We start from the raw sequence: 19250 nt of genomic DNA on the forward strand, positions 1-19250 counted from the left end.
TGTCAAACTTGGCTAATTTGCCAGATTTTGTTATGAAGCTGGGCAAGATGTGCAGGTTCTCATTTTCCTTTGAGTCCATTCAAACGTTAAACTCAAAGGGAAGCTCATGGGTGTGTGAACCCATCTGAAGTAAAGAGAGAATGTTTGCCCAAAGCTATGCAAACCTCAACTACAGAGCTACTCCCTTTATCTCCTCTCACCCTCATCTCTCTGTCTATTTTAGGGCACATGTAGTTTCCATAAAATTAATAAAACCATGGGACAACCTAATATTTACTTATAACTGGTCATTGTAAAATTCTGGGTCCTATTCAGAGTTGATGTAAGCAACCATTGAAGTCAATGGAGTTGATCTGACTTTGACCCACAATGGCTGTGTACCAACGGAAGGTAAAAGAACAAGCCAAATTCATCCCTGATGTAATTCCACTGAAGCCATTAGAATTACACCTGAGATTAATTTAACATAGGTACCTAGTGTCTTGGATGGGGTTGTACTTGGAGTGGCTGTTTCTTCCCACCATTCCTGCTGCCACAGCTATACTTCTATTTTTAGTGTGCTCACTCAACCAGAGCTAGCACGGATATATCTTTGCCCACTGGAAATTACATGTCCACTTCAAAGTGTAGACATGTGACCATGGTTCCTTCAACAAACTAACCTCTGAACTCTTCAACGAAAATGTAATTGTGCACCAAGGACCAGTGGACTGTTTATCTAAGTAGACTTCCACTCTTCCCTTGACAGTGATTCTCCTTATCTAAGTAGACTTCCACTCTTCCCTTGACAGTGATTCTCCTTAAATGCTTTTCTTGAATACAGAGGTGGGATTACTGACTGGGACAGGCTTTAGAGTCTATGGGCCAGCTCTTGGTGCCCGATACAGCCCCTTTTTAATTCTCTGAAAGGAGCTGTAAAGCTGGCCTAACTGGGCAGTTGTTGAGGATTATGTAGTGTGGGGAAATACCTTGGTAATGCAGCCCCCAGTATAGAGGGCTTGCCGGGACAGTGGCTAGGAGCTTAGCTAGAGGGCAGAGTTGGAGTGGCTTATGCAATAGATCCTTGAGGGCTGCTATCAGCTGGTGTAATTTAGAGTAGCTCTGAGGCTGCTCTAAATTGTGGGTGGGGCAAATGACCCCCAGCAGTCCCCGCCCCTCCAGGTTTGGGAGAGTACAAAAGTGTCATGCAGTTCACAGCTTGGTTAGACCTAAGAATTAGGGGCAAAATGATCTGTGTCACAGGAGCTATAACCAGCCCTCCTTGACCACCCAGACCAGATCCCAAACAAAGCAAGAAAGTTAAAATAGTATTTATTGTACCTGTCATCATTGGCAGAGGAATGAACAGTACTGCTGCCTGTAATTCATACCAGTGTTTGGTAGACTCATGTTCATTCAGAAATATTTTGTTTTGTAGAGTTTCAAAGAACTCCCCCCCCACCACGATATGAGATAGATAGAAAATACAAAATAGAACCAGGCAGGGCAATGGAGAGGCAGGATCAATGTTACACTTAGAAATAATAAGTGAGGGGCAGATTTTTAAAAAATCATTTCCTCCAAAGTTAAGGAAATGGTTCAGACAAATGTCTAGCATACATCATTTAAAAAACATGATTGTTTTGTTAAACAAAAAGAAATCCTTGTGAGTCTGTTTGAAGAGGCTATATACAGCATTTACATTAATCACAGAGTTCAAAATCCTCTTTTTATAACGCTTACATCGAGTCCCTCCCTTCCCAGCCTTATTCTCCCCAAGAGGAGATCAAATAACATCAAGACGACGAGTTAACATTCAGTTCACAAGCCCCACAGGTCAAATCCAAACCCCAAGATACACTAGTGTAGAGCCGTAATCTGAGCAGAGACATTGTACTTTTGCAGTCACCCGGGAGCCACTGTAAACCATAATAAGGACTAATGAATCATAATGAGTATTTTGGCAAAAAAGCTCATTTCAGAGAAGATGTTCTTTGCAATTTTGCTCTTTTATGTCTGAGAGACACTGTTTAATGTCTGACAGAGAGCGAGAGAACACCCCCAGCACCAATAACACAAACAGCCCAGAGCTCGATTGTCTCAGGAGGTTAAAAGCTTGCTCTGTTCAGTGGGAAACAGGGAACAGTGAAGTATGGCAAATCATGAAGAGCAGGATGCTGCAAGCAGATCACATTTCCTGGGAGAGCATCTAATGTGGTCCATTGGTACACATCTTTTCATTTACTCAGTGGTTTAGGCTGGGATTTTCAAAGGAGACAACAGCTTTGTCAATGGGAGCTGGGTGCTAACTCCCTTTGGCTTTATCTTGACTAGGGAAAGTGATCGAGTTGAGGCTGGGGTTCATTAACATTTGCTAGCTAATCCTGACCTCCTTAGTGTAGACAGAGGGTAACACGTGGTGGTTTGAATTAGCTGGTTGAGTTTTGTCTAAGCTAGAACAAGTGATTTAATGATTTATATATCACAGCTTTCCACAAAACTTAGCTGCAGTCTTTTACGAAAATCTGAAAAGCACAGTTCCCTTCCAGCAGATGGGATGCTATCCCCCAAATATAAAATATTCTCTTAGATATTATCATTTAGGAAGTCTATGAACTACTGGTTAGAAGCATGCAGATGGCTCCTGTCCCGCTATTCTAGTGGTAGGGCTCTGGTTTCCTGTGCAATATACATGGGTGTGATTTTTATATGTTCTGCCTCCTACTTGCTATACCAGTTGGGAGTGGCAATTATTACCAAAGCAGAGCACTCAGCCCTGGGGGTAGGAGGAAGTAGTTAGGAAGAGCAGAAAGCACCATGATTTTAAAAAAAAAAAATAGGAATGGTGTTGTCTGATACTGAAAGGAATCCTGTTCATTCTTCCTTAGCAAGAAGGCTGGAGGCTCTGACTCATGAAATGAAAGAGTTAAAGTTGGGGAAGACAGGAACTCCATACAGGATGCAGAGCATCCTCTGGTGAAAAATGAAGAGCATAGGTGTGTGGAAAATCTACAGCAGTAGCCAAATCAAATGGTTTATCTAAAGAACACCCACCGTGGATGGCAATTCTTTCTCCAGTATGAATTAGCTCACTTACTATTCCTTTGTACTTGTCAAGAGATGGATAGAGGGTTTTGACTAGACAGAAGATCTCTGACCTATAATCCATCTCATTTATTCCAGAGGGCACAGTAGCATCCTCTTTAAGAATGAGAAGCCTTGATAATGAGAATGGGAAGAACTCACATTTCACCCAAGACGTAGTTTTATCATATGCGGAACTTTAATTCCATGCAGCTCACTGAAAATATAGGAGTTAAAGATGTTCGTATACATTTCCAGATAAAATCTGCTTATGAAAATACGACTGACTGTGTATTATGGAAATAGGAACGCAATCCCCCAAGGCTTCTGAACATCTTGCATCATCATAACCTGACAACAGATTGAAAGGTGCCCTAGATTCCCACCTTTCCTCCCTTTGTCCTGCAGGTTGCCATGCATGAATGAAAGGAAAGTAGAAAATCTTCCTTTGATTGGTGTAGACTTTTGTAATGCAGGAGGACAGCATGAAGCTTCATGTTGCAATCTGAGAGGGGAAGATCCTTGTTACCTTTTTGGAAAGAAACACAATATTGCTTGATTTCTTGTATTCTGATATTCTTTTGACACAGCGGTTTAACAATTTCATTACATCCATTCCTGGTGTGCTCTATGATACTGTGGTCTCAAGGGATCTTAGCTGGTTAGTTCTCATGCTGCCAGCTGGACACTGTAGAGGATACTGAATGTGCTATGCTGTTTCCATGATGGAAGATTTATCTTGAGTCAAATCTGGCATGTTACAGGTCGGAATGCCTGTGATAGACTGGTGTCTCTTGACGCCATCCAGCCCTTGTGTTTTAGGTCTTCTGAGGGATCTTTTCCATCCTGCTTTCACTGGGTCAAAGTCACAGATGATTTCCACAGGAAAGTTGGCAGGCATTCAGAGCAGATGACTATACCACCTTAGAGAGCATTGGGCAATGGTTCAGGAGAGTGGGACCTCTTTAGTCAGAAAATGGATCTCCTCATTTGACTTGAATTCATACCATTGGATGTTTCTGCTCATTTGGAGATGTATCGTCTCAATGATGTCCAACTTCTTTTCTATCTTAGCCATGAGAGGCCGTATTTCAGTCCCATAGGTCAGCATACTGACCACCGAAGTATTATGTATCCTCAGCTTCATTGCTCTACTTATCAGGGTGTTCTTAATTGCAAAATCTAATCCTTTGTTCAGGACTGACAAGACAAGATGAGGCTATATCAGGCCTGGGTGCAGAGTGCAAGGAGTTTAAGTGAATCACATTCACCACTGGTGTATCATTCCTCTGAAGTCAGAGGAGTTACAACGGGGATGAACTTAGCCAAATGCATCCTTTTGGCTACAATAGGTTTTGTAATGTGAGTGCTGAACTCCCTGTATGGCGATGTTAATATGAACAACATGAGATCAGTGCTTAAGGATTGCAACGTCCCTGTTCCCCAGATGTCTGGATGAAGAACACTTTCCTATGAAAGTGTTGACAGGAAGAATCCTGGCCAGGCAGAATTCCTCCGAGGAACCACAGCCATGCCTTCATCCACTTCATCTTAAAGGCATATTATTGGTATCATTAGAGAACTTGAAGATTTGGTCAAGACCTCAGCTCATGATCTTTCAACTAGGGTATCAAACAACTCATCAAGAGTTACCAACAGCTGTTAGGGAGATTCTTGGCTTCCCTATGATCTCTCTCTGTTGTCTTGTTCCTTGGAGGTTCCACAGATTAGTATTGATCTCAGGCAACTTAAAGAGTCAGAACTGAAAGAAGATGGCTGGTGAACCATATAGAGTCTTATCTTCTTCTGTGCAAGCATTCATGCAGGTGCACACAAGTAGTAAGTGATGTTACTTGTTCTGTCATAGTTATTGCAAGGAACCAGCCAGCTGTTTTGGGTAATGTGTAGGCTGATCAAACCAGGCTTCCTTCTCCTGTTAGCTGTACCTTCAGTGGTTCACCTAACACACTTGTGACATTCTTCACTGATAGGCTAGATCAGCTTATGGCTGGTTCGTTGGGGCCTTATGACAGCAAGAGTTCTCCATAGACTTCTGAGTTTCCTGAGGCTCATCTTCCATAATTCTTATGCTTTTTTTCATTTTGGTTTGTTTAAAATGATGTAGTTGTGATGCCATAAATGACGGGTTTGTTGATATCTTGCTTAGGAAAAGGAATGGGGACTGACCATCCTAAAGCAGGGAGGGTTGGTTCAGACCTCAGGAAAGCATACCTTGATGCTAGAATGTTTGATGATGTTCTAGGTTGCTCAATGAATAGATGAGACCGCTTGGCAAGATCATTTCCTAGACACAAGATAGAATCAATATGCTGATGATATGCCACCATATAACTTTTCCCCATGGTCTCTGCATGTTCATTCTCTGCTTCGAGGAGTTCTCGGGTAATATTGCCAACTAGAAGCACTGAAGCTGCCTTTTCCTCAACCCTCAGCTCAATTTTTCTGCTGGATAGAGGCTGTCCTCCTCCAGGTCTCCAGCTGGCTAAACATTGCCTTTCCACATGAGTTGCGAAAGTGTTTTTTTGCAGTGGTGCAAATTGCACAGGCTATGCTACCTGCCCCGGTGTCCTCAAGACTCAGTCAGTTCAGTGCATTCTGCAGCAGTCCAAATGGCAGGGTTTCTCGGTCACTTGTAGCTTATTCAGAATGCAGCAATAAGCACATTTGCTCACTAGTTTAAACATTCTTGAGCACATTATACCCACCCTGCATCCTCCACAGTGGCTGCTGCCAAAGCGGTGGGATGAGTGATGGCTGGTTTTTAACTCCCTTAGTGGCGAAGGTGCTGGCTACACTTACGACTTCCTCTTTGAGACTTGTCCTGATGAGAGGTGTCTGGGGTCATACCTCCTCCTCCTTTTAGGTATCCTACTACTGCACCTTATATTAGTAAGTGATTGTACTTTTGCTGTGCTTGGTTTAGGTTGTGGAACATATTACACCTTGAAAACAGTTTCAAAACATTTTGCTTTTAAAAAAAGACATACACACACACACACATTTTTAATGACGATACAATAAATCTCATTACTATGATATACTGGAACATCATTAAGGAATTGGATAAGAGTGGAGAGTATGCTTATAAAAATTGCATATGACACAAGGCTGGGAGGAGTTTCAAGCACTTTGGAGGACAGGATTAGAATTCAAAAGGACCATGATCAATTGGAGAATTGGTCTGTAATCAACAAGATGCAATTCAATAAAGATCAGAGTACTACACTTAGGAAGGAAAAATCAAATGCACAAATACAAAATGGGAATAACTGGCTAGGCAGTAGTATTGCTGAACAGGAGCTGGGACTTATAGTGGATCACAAGTTGAATATGAGTCAACAATGTGATTCGATTGCAAAAAAGACTTATCATTCTGGGGTGTACTAACAGGAGGAGAGCCACAAATATGATAGATGTTTTAGACAATCTGCTCTTGAGAAAAGGAGTCTGAGTGGGGAACCTGATAACAGTCTTCACATATGAGAAGGGCTGTTACCAAGAGGACAGTGATCAGTTGTTCTTCATGTCCACTGAAGGAAGGACAAGAAGTAATCGGTTTAATCTGCAGCAAGGGAGATTTAGGATAGCTAGAAAGGTAGTGAAGCACTGGAATAGGTTACCAAAAGAGATGGGGGAATACCCATCATCAGAGGTTTTTAAGAACAGGTTGGACAAACACCTGTCAGGGATAGTTTAGGTATACTAGGTCCTACATTTGTGCTGTGGAATGGGCTAGATGACCTCCCAAGGTCCCTCCCAGCCCTACATTTCTATATTTCTGTGTTTTCAATTTCTTTTCATCCAATGTTTTTTCAAATTATCACTCTTGGCCTCACGTCGATGACTCTTTTCTTTCTCCCTCCCCTCCATCCCTCCTTTTTTACCCCCTGCATATTGGACCAATTACATTTATTTTAAGTTTCATAGGGTAAAAATGTTATTATAATGAGTATATTTTAGTAAAGAGCTTTCTTGTGTTGTACTTTGCCCTGACCACCTTTGCAGGTGTCGCATTAATAAGTAAAATAGAGTTGTTATTAATTACTAGTAATGGAAACAATAAGGGATGCCAATGACAAACATTTGGTATTTCCCAGGAAGGAAATTTCATCTTGCCCGCCTTTAGATTTGCTGCAGTGTCTGGGTTCAGAAGCAAAATCCATGAGCCCCTCTAGTGATGTCTGCTCTCTTTTCCTTTCTGACTACTGGGGGAAATAGAGTGTGAAGGAGACAGTCTCCTTGTTGGTGGCACAATAGAGCACATTGGAAAGTAGAGACCAGGTCCAAGTGAATTAGGTAGAAAGCACTAAGGGCTATCACTGATATATCTCTGAAACTCACAATTCTGCCTGATAGCCAGCTGCAGCTCAGCACTTCTCTGACAGTGATTAATTACCATTTTCCCATGTTGCATGCTGTATTTGGTAATGCTCAGTAATTCTCCACAGTAATCAGCCCAAGCGGAATAGTGGCTCATCAGCTGATTTAATTTAAAGCACATTTCTTTTTTCATTGCCTCTCACATGTCATTAGTGCTGTGTGTTAGAAGCACCTCCAGTCTACAGGCTGGAATCAGCCTGAGAGTGCTCTCTTTCCAAGCCTGAATTCCCAGACACACAAATCTGGAAAAGAGTTTCAAAGGGATAGGTGATTAGTGGCTGATTTGGCTGCATTAAAATGGTCATTTGTTTATTGATGGCCTAATCTTGCAAGGCACAGAATGCCTCCTGGGAAGTGCTGAGCATCCTCAATGCCCGTGGACATCAGTGGGAGTGGAAGGCACTTAGCACCTCATAGGATCAATCCCTAACTCTGCAGATCTCTGGTCTCAGCAACCCCATTCATTCAGACCTTTGATTATGCCAGTGAACTTCATGTTCCCAGCTACATGTTGATACCCAAGGCTGTATTTTACCTCTGTAGCAGTTTACATGGTCAAAGTACTGTAGATTCACTTGATCCTCCACACCTCATGAGGCACCTATATAGGTTTGGAACATCAGCACTCCATACTGTGAGCTACAGAAGTGTGTTTGTAAGTGCTTCAGGGCAGGCACTGTATCTTCTGTCTGTTCTGTTAAGTGTCCACCACTTTGGGGGCCTGCCAAACAAATAATAAATAAAGCAAATCCCTTTTTTACAGACAAATCTCACAGGTGAAGGCCCAGATCCTCACTGAAAACAACTGTTGTTAGGTGCCTCAATTCCTGTGAAGACCTGGGCCTAAACATCTAGCTCAAGATCACAGAGTGAATCAGAAGCAGAGTCAGTGGGATGCTTTGGGGTTCAACCCAGATCAGTAAGGCGTTGTGTCGCCGCCTGCCCTGTAACCCTGGATGCCTCTGTGCTGTGGAGCTGCGGCTCAGAGCCCTGAGACCAGCCACGTGCTCACAGCACAATAGTCTGACCCCAGCTGGGTTACTCCTTGCAGGGTGACACCAACCGTGCTTCCAGCCCCAAGTTTCCCCTGTAGTGTCCAGTCCCTCCCACCGAAACACTCACAAAGCCTTATGTGTTTGCTGCTCCTTTAAAGAGCCAACAGCCCCAGCTTATTAGCTTGGCTGAGGAGTTCACTTTTCAGTTTGAAAGACCGCACTGGGATGGCTGTGTAATAAAACAAGCGTACGTTTATTAACAAAGAACAGCTATTGCAGTGACACCAAGGAAGGTCCCAAGTGATAGAAGGAGTTGGGAGAGAAATGGTTACAAACAAACCAAAGTAACAAACAAACAAACAATGCTTCTAAGACTAAAACCTAACTGAACAAACCAGAGTCTTTTGTTCAAAGTAAGTTTCTCACCACAGTTGTTTTTCCAGCATGGCTGGCCAGTTCTTAGTCGGAATCCAACACAGAGCTCAAAGTGCTTTGTTTCTTTGGGTCTGCCTCCATTGCAATAAAACATCTTTGGCTGGCCCAGACCAGCTGACTTGGGCTCATGGGGCTCAGTTCTGTGGGTATAAAACTGCAGTGCAGCTATTTGAGCTCAGGCTGGAGCCCAGGCTCCAAGAGCCTGTGAGAGGGGAGGGTCCCAAACAGGAGTGGCGGAAGTGTCCTAAAGGTGGGGGGCCACAGGCAGCTAAACCGTGGCCCCGCCCCCTGTGCTGCATCATCCTCCCCCCGAGGTCTCACCCCCACACTGCCCCTTCTCCACGTGGCCCCGCCCTCACACCGCCCATTCTCCACAAGCCCCTGCCCTCACGCCGCCCTTTCCCCGAGGCCCCACTCCTGCACCGCCTCTCCTCCCCAAGACCCGCCCCCTGTTCACTCCTCTTCGCCCCTCCCCCTGTCACTCACACTTATGGCCAGTAAAAAGTGGAAGGGAATAGCCTTCCCACTTTTAAAAGTGAGGGGGCCATGGCCCTCTGGCCTCCCTGTTCCAGTGCTCCTGGTTCCAGAGCCTGGGCTCCAGCCAAAACATTTAAAATGCAATTTTATAGCCTCACAGAACCAAGCCCCATGAACCTGAATCAGCTGACTCGGGTCAGCCACGGGTTTTTTATTGCAGTGTAGACATACCCTTTGACTTTTCAGGTGAAGGATGCCAAAATGTCTCTCTCTTTCTCTCTCTCTGCTTATATCTTCCAAAGGTCAATGACCTTATTTCAGGAAGCAGGAAGGTTTCCTGGAGCTGCAGCTTCCATCCCTCATTAAGTGACCATCCTCCACACTTGTTTGCCTGATGGCTTTGTCTACCTGGCATACAAACGTAATTTCATTGTCTCTCCTTGCTCAAGTTACACTGGAGACATATTCAAGCAGGTGGAACCACATTCCTTTGCCTGCCTGCCAAACACGCTTGAAGAACATATTTCCAGCACACATTTATAAGTTTTCATACACCACCTGTACGTACACCACACAATAATGTTGACCAGCATGTTGCCAGTTTGCATATGATACCTTACATGACACCCTTTAGATACAGATGATGACAAAAGTGAGTTGGGGTACACTGAGCCGGTCAGGCCAGCTGATACTCACTGCTACATACTGGGGAGCCCCGGGCCCTCTGGATGCTCCTACGGTCACAGCCAGGATTAGAGCTCAGGAGTTCCTAGCTCCGACTGCCATTCCTCGTCCAATAGGCCATCCTACCCCTCACTGCAAGCTGATACAGGGTTCAAAGATCTTGGTTTGGTTTTGGCTTCTTCTGAATTAGGTTGACTGTACTTACCATGAAACATCAGGGCAAATATAAAAAAGGCCTTAGTAAATAGCAATATCCCTTTTTATTTACGGTTATTATTTACATATTCAGCAATATTATTGCTTGGCTGATGTGCAAGAGAAGATACATTTTCTTACACGGGTAATTGTACACATCATTAGCATTTCACAGAAACAATACTTCAGCCAGCATCTGTACTCAATTTACAATCAAATTACATGAAAACGCGGCATTGTTATATACAGCACTTTATTGAAATAAAGACTAGCTTTCATCTACAGTGTGTGTGCATTTGTTTTTTCAAAACATTGTCATTCAAAAGCACGCTGTCAGCACTGCGGCTGTACAGGGTTAGTTCAGTCATTCAAACTGGGTTTTGCATGTTTTTATGCATCTCGTTATTATACAGGTTTCATTTATTAAAAATAAGGCAACTGGAGTCAATAATTGTCACTGAATGAAAGTAAAACAGTGAGAACATTCTGGATAACAGTCATCAGTGCAGCTGATAGCTATTAAAATGTTCTTGTGCTGTTACCCAAAGCAGATTTTATCTCTCATTTCTGTCTGTTCCAACGTGCATCTCGTCTCATTGGCAAACGCTTTGCTTTAATTAGCTGAGGTCTTGCTTCAGTCTTTCGCATGTCAACCAGCCTCTGTACACTTTCATATTTTTAATCAGTAGCCTGTTGTCTTTACTTTGTCATTCACACTAGCAGATAAATCTGCCCCTTTCATGATCTTCGCTGCTTGGTTGAAGTCTTTACTTCAAAACATGCTGTTTAATTTTCCTGTTCACTGATTTCCATTTGTTTCATGTTCAAATGATGGCCCCCTCCCCTGCTTGAGCATGCTGCATGCATTAAACTAGTGTGAACAGAAGAGTGAATGCCAAAAAGGCAATCCTCTTTCGTTTCACCTATGAATGAGAGTTGTTCTACCCTGTTATGGGATTCTCACTTTAACAGTGTGCTCTCTGTGTGTGTATGGGTACAGTCCGCCTAAATACTACGGCACTATCAGCATCCCACAAGCTGACACAGATTCTCCCATAATTGCTAAGATATTGGGTGCAAAAGTTTGTGGGTTTGTACACATCGGGGCTTTTTTTAATTTAACAGACTGCTGCAGAATATTTAACTTCAACCAATGACGAATGCAGAAGTTCCAGACACCAATAATAAAAGTACTGTAACTATACTTGAAAGAAGGAGAAGGTGACCGCGTGGTATCCTGCTGCTTTTACATTTTCCGGTTCATAGGAGGGGAATCCAAGGATGACCGAAAACGTCTACCAGTTGGGGTGGCTGGGGTTGATGTCTGCGCTTGTGGCTGAGTGCCAAATTGAGTTTGGAGACTGCTCAGGATGTCATCAAGCTTTTGGTCCATCTGTGTGACCTGTTAGGAAATCACAAAGCGGATGGTCTATCAGATGGTCACACACCCTCTGCCTGTTCACTCATGCTTACCTACATGTATTTTAAAAGAGAATGGCGGTGCTGCTGCAAAGGGGCAGCCTGATAATATTGGAAATAGAAATATTTTGTACAGCACTGGCATCTTCACAAACCCATGTAAACCAAATACAAAAAACAAGAGGCTTCTACAACTCCCCAAACCACTGTGTTGTGCACAGTTCTGTGCTTAGGCTAATGTGAAGATCAAACCTTACGCCGGGGTGGCCAACCTGAGCCTGAGAAGGAATCAGAATTTACCAATGTACATTGCCAAAGAGCCACAGTAATACGTCAGCAACCCCCCAGCAGCTCCTCCCCGCCCAGCACTTCCTGCCCACTGGCAGCCCCGCCGATCAGCGCCTCCTCTTCCCTCCCCGCACCTCCTGATCAGCTGTTTTGTAGCGTGCAGGAGGCTCTGGGGAGGCGAGAGGGAGAAGCGAGGGCACTGCAGGCTCAGGGGAGGAGGCAGGAAGGGGTGGAGTGGGGACAGGGCCTGCAGCAGAGCCAGGGGTTGAGCAGTGAGCACCCCTCGGCACACTGGAAAGTTGGCGCCCGTAGCTTCAGCCCCAGAGTCGGTGCCTATACAAGGAGCCGCATATTAACTTCTGAAGAGCCGCATGTGGCTCCCGAGCCACAGGCTGGCCACCCCTGCCTTACGCTATAATAAAGTCACTGGGAAACCACAGAAATAGCAGATTAGTGGTCCTAGAAAGCAGGCCCAGCAAAGGCTAGTTGAGTCATCCCCTCTGGCTCTCTGCATTTTGCAGCATTCCCAGAAGTGCCTTATTATTATTATTCTATTTTAGATCATCTGTAGGGAGGGTGCCTCCTTTGAAGATCTGCTTTGACAATCTATTTCACTGCTCAAATTATCTTAATTCCTCCCGCTCCTCCCAGGTCTATTTTACACTTCTGCCTTCCTCAGATTTAGGCCATTATTCCATATTTTACTATCTTGGGACACTGAATGATCCCCTTCCTACATTTATGATAGACAACTCTGTGATATGTATTATGATTGGCGATTTAGTTAGTACTATGTGCATTTATGTACATCATTCGAAGGCTGGCCTATAAAGAATATTGGAGCTCTAGTTTGCTGGTAAATTATGGATCTATGGTATAAAGACTAACTTTATATTAGAAGCCTATAAAAAATATCGGAGCTCTAGTTTGCTGGTAAATTATGGATCTATGGTATAAGGACTAACTTTCTATTAGAAGCTTGATTTTGATCGCTCCTTTCACTTCATTAAATCACTGGCTTACCAGACTAATTTTCTAATGCATGTTCTCTAGACAGAGAAGAACTTTTTACTTTTTCTGTTGACGGCTGGGTTCTATCCAACAAGGTGCCTTGGAGATGCAAGTTTGAAAAAACAAGAGGGTTATTTTGCTTTTGGAAAAGTCTTCTCGTGTGTATGAAATGTCATTTCAAACATGATTTGGGCCAAGATTTTCAAAAATGAGTCCTGGTTTTGGGTGCTCAACTGAAGGCTCCTTGAAGGGACCCGGTTTTCAGAGGGTGGACGTGCACTTTCTGAAAATCATGCCCCTTCAAGGTGTGTCAAGCTGGACACTAACAAAAATGGAGGCACCCCAAAATCACTAATCATGTTGAAAAATCTTGGCCTCGGCCCAGAAACTCCACATTGGTATTATTCAGTCATTGCTGAGGGATTGGTCCACACTACAAAATGTTGCCACCTTCAGCATCTTATGAGCGAATCATGATTAAACCTGCAGCATTCCATCACGATTATCTGACACGATGCTGAACATGAATTGTTCTGGGCTCCTGTGACTGGAAAGTCCTGGTCAGTATCATGTGAGCTGCCTCAATTGTTCGCAACAGGGCTCGAATGCAGTACAGCTTGGTAGTGCAGGCAAGCCCAAGGAGAATAGTATTTTAAGGAATGTTGGATGGTTCATTTTGGAGTTATCTGATGTGAAACTCTGAACCTTTGAAAACTCTGATCCATCCCCACTGGGTCTAATGATGGTTGAACCTTTAAAGTGATATTGGATCTAAACAAAGCTTTCATTTAAAAAAATATTTCTAGCCTTTTTTGTTTTTTTAAAAAGATAGCTGAGGAAATTTACAATAGCTGCCAGGATTGAACATCTATCAGGTTGAGATTTCTTTGAAAAACAACAGTAGCACATTATTCACTCTCCTACCCCCACCTGCTCTCATTATACTCACCCACTAGCCACCAGAATGCCTACGTAAGTTACATCACCGTGGCTGCCGGTATCTTTACATATAGACAACCTGCCACTTGGTGGGAAAGGCAGTGGTGGAGATCTGCCCCCCCAACAGAGAGACAGACACACTACAGTCTCCCCGCTGAAACCCCTGCCCTTTAATTCAGTGATTCTCTCAACAGTGCAACCAGGAGAAACTGGCCATGCTCCTGCCAGACCCTAAGCAGTGGTGCTTCCTGTCAGCCCTGGAGGAGATAGAATGGGATTAAATCTCTCTTTTAGCAGCAGAAGCTGCATTCCTTCCTTCACCATGCTAAACCCCTGCAGGGGCAATTAGGTAGGAGCAGAATTTCATTTCCACACATCTCCCTGCTTGAAGGCGCGAACAGGGTGGTATCTCCCACTACAACAGCATCATTTCTACCACAGAAGGGTTCAAAAGGGAAAAACAAAAATCACAGGTCTCCAGGACAATTTGTTATTAATTTATTTCCTGTATATGGTACAGAAACAGCACTGTCCACCACTACCCAGAAAAACCTTATTACTTAATCAACACTCTGTATACCAACCAGAGACCCACTGTATCTAAGATCTCCATTCCGCCACACATCCCTATATGGATCTGAAGGCAGCACCCTTCAGAAACAGGTCCGATGTGTGCCTGTACCCCAGCCACTCTGCATAAATTGATGAGTGAAGTAAGAGTACCATCATTAGCAAAAGACACTGAGGCATATGGGTAGAATGCATTACCTCTTCTTGTGTAATCAAATGTTGCAAAAGCTTCTAAAGTTCCTGTAATATTTATAATAGACCCATCTCCCCATAAAGTGGGTTGGCTTCAGGGTAGAAGGTCAGAGTTAAGGTGACTGTGGAACCTTAACTCCACATGGTTAACTTTCAAACTTTTATTTTTCAGCAGCTATTATGTTCTAGTAATGCTAGCTTAAAATAACTGATTTACAACCTTAGTGAAGTTAACTCCAACAGTTGCCATAGACCTTTTATAGCTGGCTATATAACATTGTCACAACAACCAGGGACGCGGGTATGGCATGAACCTTTTGCTTTGGATTCTAAACTGCTAAAGACAGTCTGGGGTTGGAATTGGTTTGAGTGGAGGTGAGTTTTCAGAGACTCATGTTTCAGTGGTTAGAGGGTTTAGAAACCTTACTAATGATCTTAGAGGTTACTCAGGGACATAACCCTTAGTCCTGAGTCTGTTATGAAAAAAAGCGGGGGAGGGGTGGTATTTGGTGGTAGTGTCTCTAGTTTTTATTACAATCTCTAAAAGAAAATCCACCCAATTCCCTTGTTGGTGGCTGACAGGTCTTTATTGGAAGCCAATAAAACCTTGACTCATCTTATCTCAGATTTTTATCTGGCAATTATAGAGTACTTTGAATACAATGGGGCGGATTTTCCCCGTGTCTGAGCACTGCTTGGGACAGAAAGGGGAGTGGAATGTCACCTTGCTTGTTACAGCTCCCTGATTCTCTGGGCTAGCCTGTGCTGGTCCTGGCCTAGGGTGAGTTAGAGCTGCCTCAGTGTTGCTCTAACTTATACTAGCAGCATGTGGTCCTTAAAGGACCAAACACTAACTGAAGATTGTCATGACAGAGTTCCATCCTCCTCCTGGCGCAACATGCCCCCTATACCATCTGCGGCACTCTGACCGTTTACTTGTCTTGTAACTCAGAAATCAGCCGGAAAGAGGTTGATGCTGTTACAGCAGCTCTCTCTCGAATTTGGTCAATGGTAGAAACAGACCTGTTCTCATTTCTTAACCCTTTGGAGCAATACATCAATGAAGTGACATGGGGGTGAATTTGGTCCATGCTGTCTGAAGCTCTGAAAACTTCTCATGGTTGGGGTAAGAGAATCCTGCCTTTCCTCTCCTCTGTGCCCTCTTTTTCCTCCTCTTCTTTCTGACCTTCTCCACTCCCATCTTCATCATAGCTGTTTACCGAGTGGTGGGACTGTGGGTCAGAGGTGAGCGGATGACAGGGACTGACAATTGAGTTAAGTCACTTATTGAACAGCTCATTGTTGAGGTATTATGATGTCACAGTGGTGGGTGTGTATGGATACATCTACATTGTAGCCGAGGGATAAAAATAGCAGCCTGTGTAGATGTACCAGTGCTAGCTGTACTCTGGCTTGCTCCTAAAAATAGAAGAGAGGATGGTGTGGGCTTCACACATCTCAAACTGGGGGCCGTGACCCCTCAGGGGGTCAGAAGGTTATTACATGGGGGGTTGCGAGCTGTCAGCCTCCACCCCCAAACCCCACTTTGCCTCCCATATTTATAATAGTGTTAAATATAAAAAAAAGTGTTTTTAATTTATAAGGGGGGGTCACTCTCAGAGGTTTGCTGTGTGAAAGGGGTCACCAATAAAAAAAGTTGAGAACCATTGGTCTGCACGAACTATAAACCACAACCCCAGCTGCAGTGTAGATGTAGCCCATGTGTGTAGAGTTCCATACACAGAGAAAAAATTATGGAGACCGAAAATCTGCATGTTCTGTTAAGCATGTATTCAGCTGGAAATCTGGAAAACACTAGAGTTGAAAGGGTTAAGCAGCCTGGAATTAATTTAAAAACCACAGCCTTGATTTTCTTGCTCCCCAGTTCTTGAAAAGCCTGTTTGGCTGATGCCAGTAGTGACTCAACAGAATCTTTCTTAAGCAGAAATAATGTACAGAGCAGAAATTAAACCAGAGTTACTACACACGAAGAAGATGGGGTATAAGAGCTTTAAGCAGGGAAGTACGACTGGATGGATAAAAGACATTCTAAGGCCTTATGTAGTGAGATTTTGTCAATTTTGCTCTAAACCATATGCTTGGATCTTAAATACATTATGCCAACATGTTTTATAATAATTCAAAAATACCGTGCTTCTCAATGTACAGTACCAGTTCAGTGAAAGTATGTAACTGATAATAGTTTTGTTACAGGATTTATGTATTTTCTCCAGCAGAAAGAAGCACCAAAGTTTTTGTTTAAAAAGAAAAAAAAATAATCCACCACATAAAAAGAATTGCATGTCACTTTACCAACAGAGAGAACATTTTGCATTTCCATAGTGTCTTCTACACAAGGGCCTGAAAAAGCTTCCCAGTCATTAATAAATTGAGACTAAACATTCCTGTGCATGTTAGATACACACTGTATTTTAATGCCCATTTTACAGATGGGAACTCAGGCACAGAGAGATTAAGTGACTTGGCCAAACTCAGAGAGGAAATATGTGGCAGAGCTCTCCTGATTCTCAATCCTGTGCTTTAAGCAAAAATCCTCCAGACCCCTGCTTTATGACCCCAGTTCAGCTACATACATAAGCATGTGCCAACTAAGCATGGGCATAATCCCACTGAAGTCAATGGAACCACTCATTTAAAGAGAGATGCATGCTTCGATACTTTGCTGGATCGGGGCCTAGAAACTTGTTAAAATTGATACAAAATGTTAAGCTAGCCAACCTTGCTTAATAGGCTCAACTCACGGCCTGTCTGAGTTTGTGAGGTTACTCTGAGGAGTCAAGGCTGCCACATGAGTTAAACTTTCAGAATCAGGCCCTAATTTTCCCAAGACACTCAGGCATAATGTAGCTAACCCTGCTAAATCTCCTAACAACTGCCACTTTCCCTCAGCCTGGCTGCAAACAGGACAAGTTGTCAGTTTGGAATAACATATCCAGGCAAATGCAAGGGCAAAGGGTTAAATTTTGGAACACATTTCTCAGCTGAGTAAAGTGAGAAGCCAGCAGGCCTTACCACAGAATTTTCAGAGACGTGATATGCTCCTCGTAGGCTCCTTGGAGACAGGTGAGTTTGGCAGCTGTCCACTGGCAAATGGCAACAAAACTTCTGCTCCTCCACATTACAAAAGAGCTCCAGAGACAATCTACAAACTTTAATGCTTTTAAATACCCTCAACTGCCCTTTAGAAAGGAGACTGGAAATGCAGTTTGAAAGATGAAGTTGCTGTTATTGGGGCTTTAGGGTGAGTTGTTGAGATTTATATTTGTGTTAGCATTCCTTCTGAGAAGGAATTATGATTCTATAATGGCATGTGGTAGGGTTAAAAAAAAAGTCTTGAAACCAGCTCCTGTGAGTCATAGCAGGGAGCAAAGGGGAATCGGGTCATGTTAGCCACTGGGCCTCAGCAAGTCAGAGTTCTTAACCTTGAACACAGTATTTGCATTCTGTATCTGACTGTTTGTCATCTGTGGTTGCTTATAAGTCTGCCTTTGTGAAAACCAGGGCCTTTGGCCCCTTTTTAAATACTTCATTTTAGCCCAGTGAGTTCACACTGATTATCTGTAAAGGATTTCTGCAGTGTGAAAACGGGGACCCTAAGAATGGCAGCAATGTGGAAGACTGAATTGTGCTGTCAAATTTACCACAGGCTGGATAGATTCCTAATCATTATAAGTGAGCTTAATTTTTTCTCCATCTGTCTGCCTCTCCTCTCTCTCTCTCTCACACACACACACAAAGCAAACTATACAATAAACAAAAAGGGAAAAAAGCGAATTGAAGTAGCCACATAATCTTCAAAAAGTTCACTAGATTTAAAACAAAAATGTTCCCCTTCATGGGTGTGTCTGCCTTTTAAATATTATTTCTGGAGGCTTGGAAGGCAGAAATCAAATATGTGAACAACTCACTGACTTGCACCGCTTCCAGATGAGGAGTATAAGGGGAAGATATGCTGCTGGAACACTAAACTGTGAACCCACAAACATGCTTATGTTCTGCTAAGTGGATGTTGGCTTGTATTAAATTTTTTAAAAAAGTTTTCACCTTCTGAAAGTTCCTTTTTCCTTGGGCACATAGCAATCCAGACTTCCACAATCCCAGCGAAGCTGATCAAAATAGCTCAGCTGAACAGCAGAGTCTTTATGAAAATATCCAGAATGTTAGTGCCATAGTGCAGAACACAACACTGGGATGGGGGATAGAAGACGGGCTTTTAAAAGACCTTATTCCAAAACTTCACAATGTGCTTGGTTTATAGCTCAGCTGCATTGTCTTTGATCTCCTGTTTGCCTAATCATTAGAAATGGGCAAACTAGTAGTTGCACCAATGGATTTGATAACTCTAACCCTCTTTTCTTTTCTTGTGAATTACCAGACTCATTTTTACCTATTTATCTGCTATCAATAGAAGACTTTATGCAAACATCTATCAGTCTAGTGGTGCTGCTGAAACTCTTCATTTTAACTATGGCCTTGTCTACACTGGCAAGTTTCTGTGCAGTACAGTGGCTTTCTATGCTGTAACTCCCGAGGTGTACACACTGCCAAGCCACTTAGTGC

General features: G+C 43.3%; 1 protein-coding gene across 1 annotated transcript in view; it reads right to left on the reverse strand.

The window, feature by feature from the left end:
• Nucleotides 1-10338: 10338 nt before the first annotated feature.
• LOC112105748 (potassium voltage-gated channel subfamily KQT member 1-like) overlaps nucleotides 10339-19250 on the reverse strand; it is a 582419-nt gene continuing 573507 nt past the window's right edge. The window contains exon 7 of the mRNA XM_026652211.1: nucleotides 10339-11652. Coding sequence (XP_026507996.1) covers nucleotides 11497-11652 — 156 coding nt within the window. The 3' untranslated portion in view covers nucleotides 10339-11496. The remainder of the gene's footprint in view (nucleotides 11653-19250) is intronic.

Source organism: Terrapene carolina, unplaced genomic scaffold (genome assembly GCF_002925995.2).
Source record: "Terrapene carolina triunguis isolate 2854851 unplaced genomic scaffold, T_m_triunguis-2.0 Scaffold112, whole genome shotgun sequence".
In the NCBI taxonomy this organism is placed as follows: domain Eukaryota; kingdom Metazoa; phylum Chordata; order Testudines; family Emydidae; genus Terrapene; species Terrapene triunguis.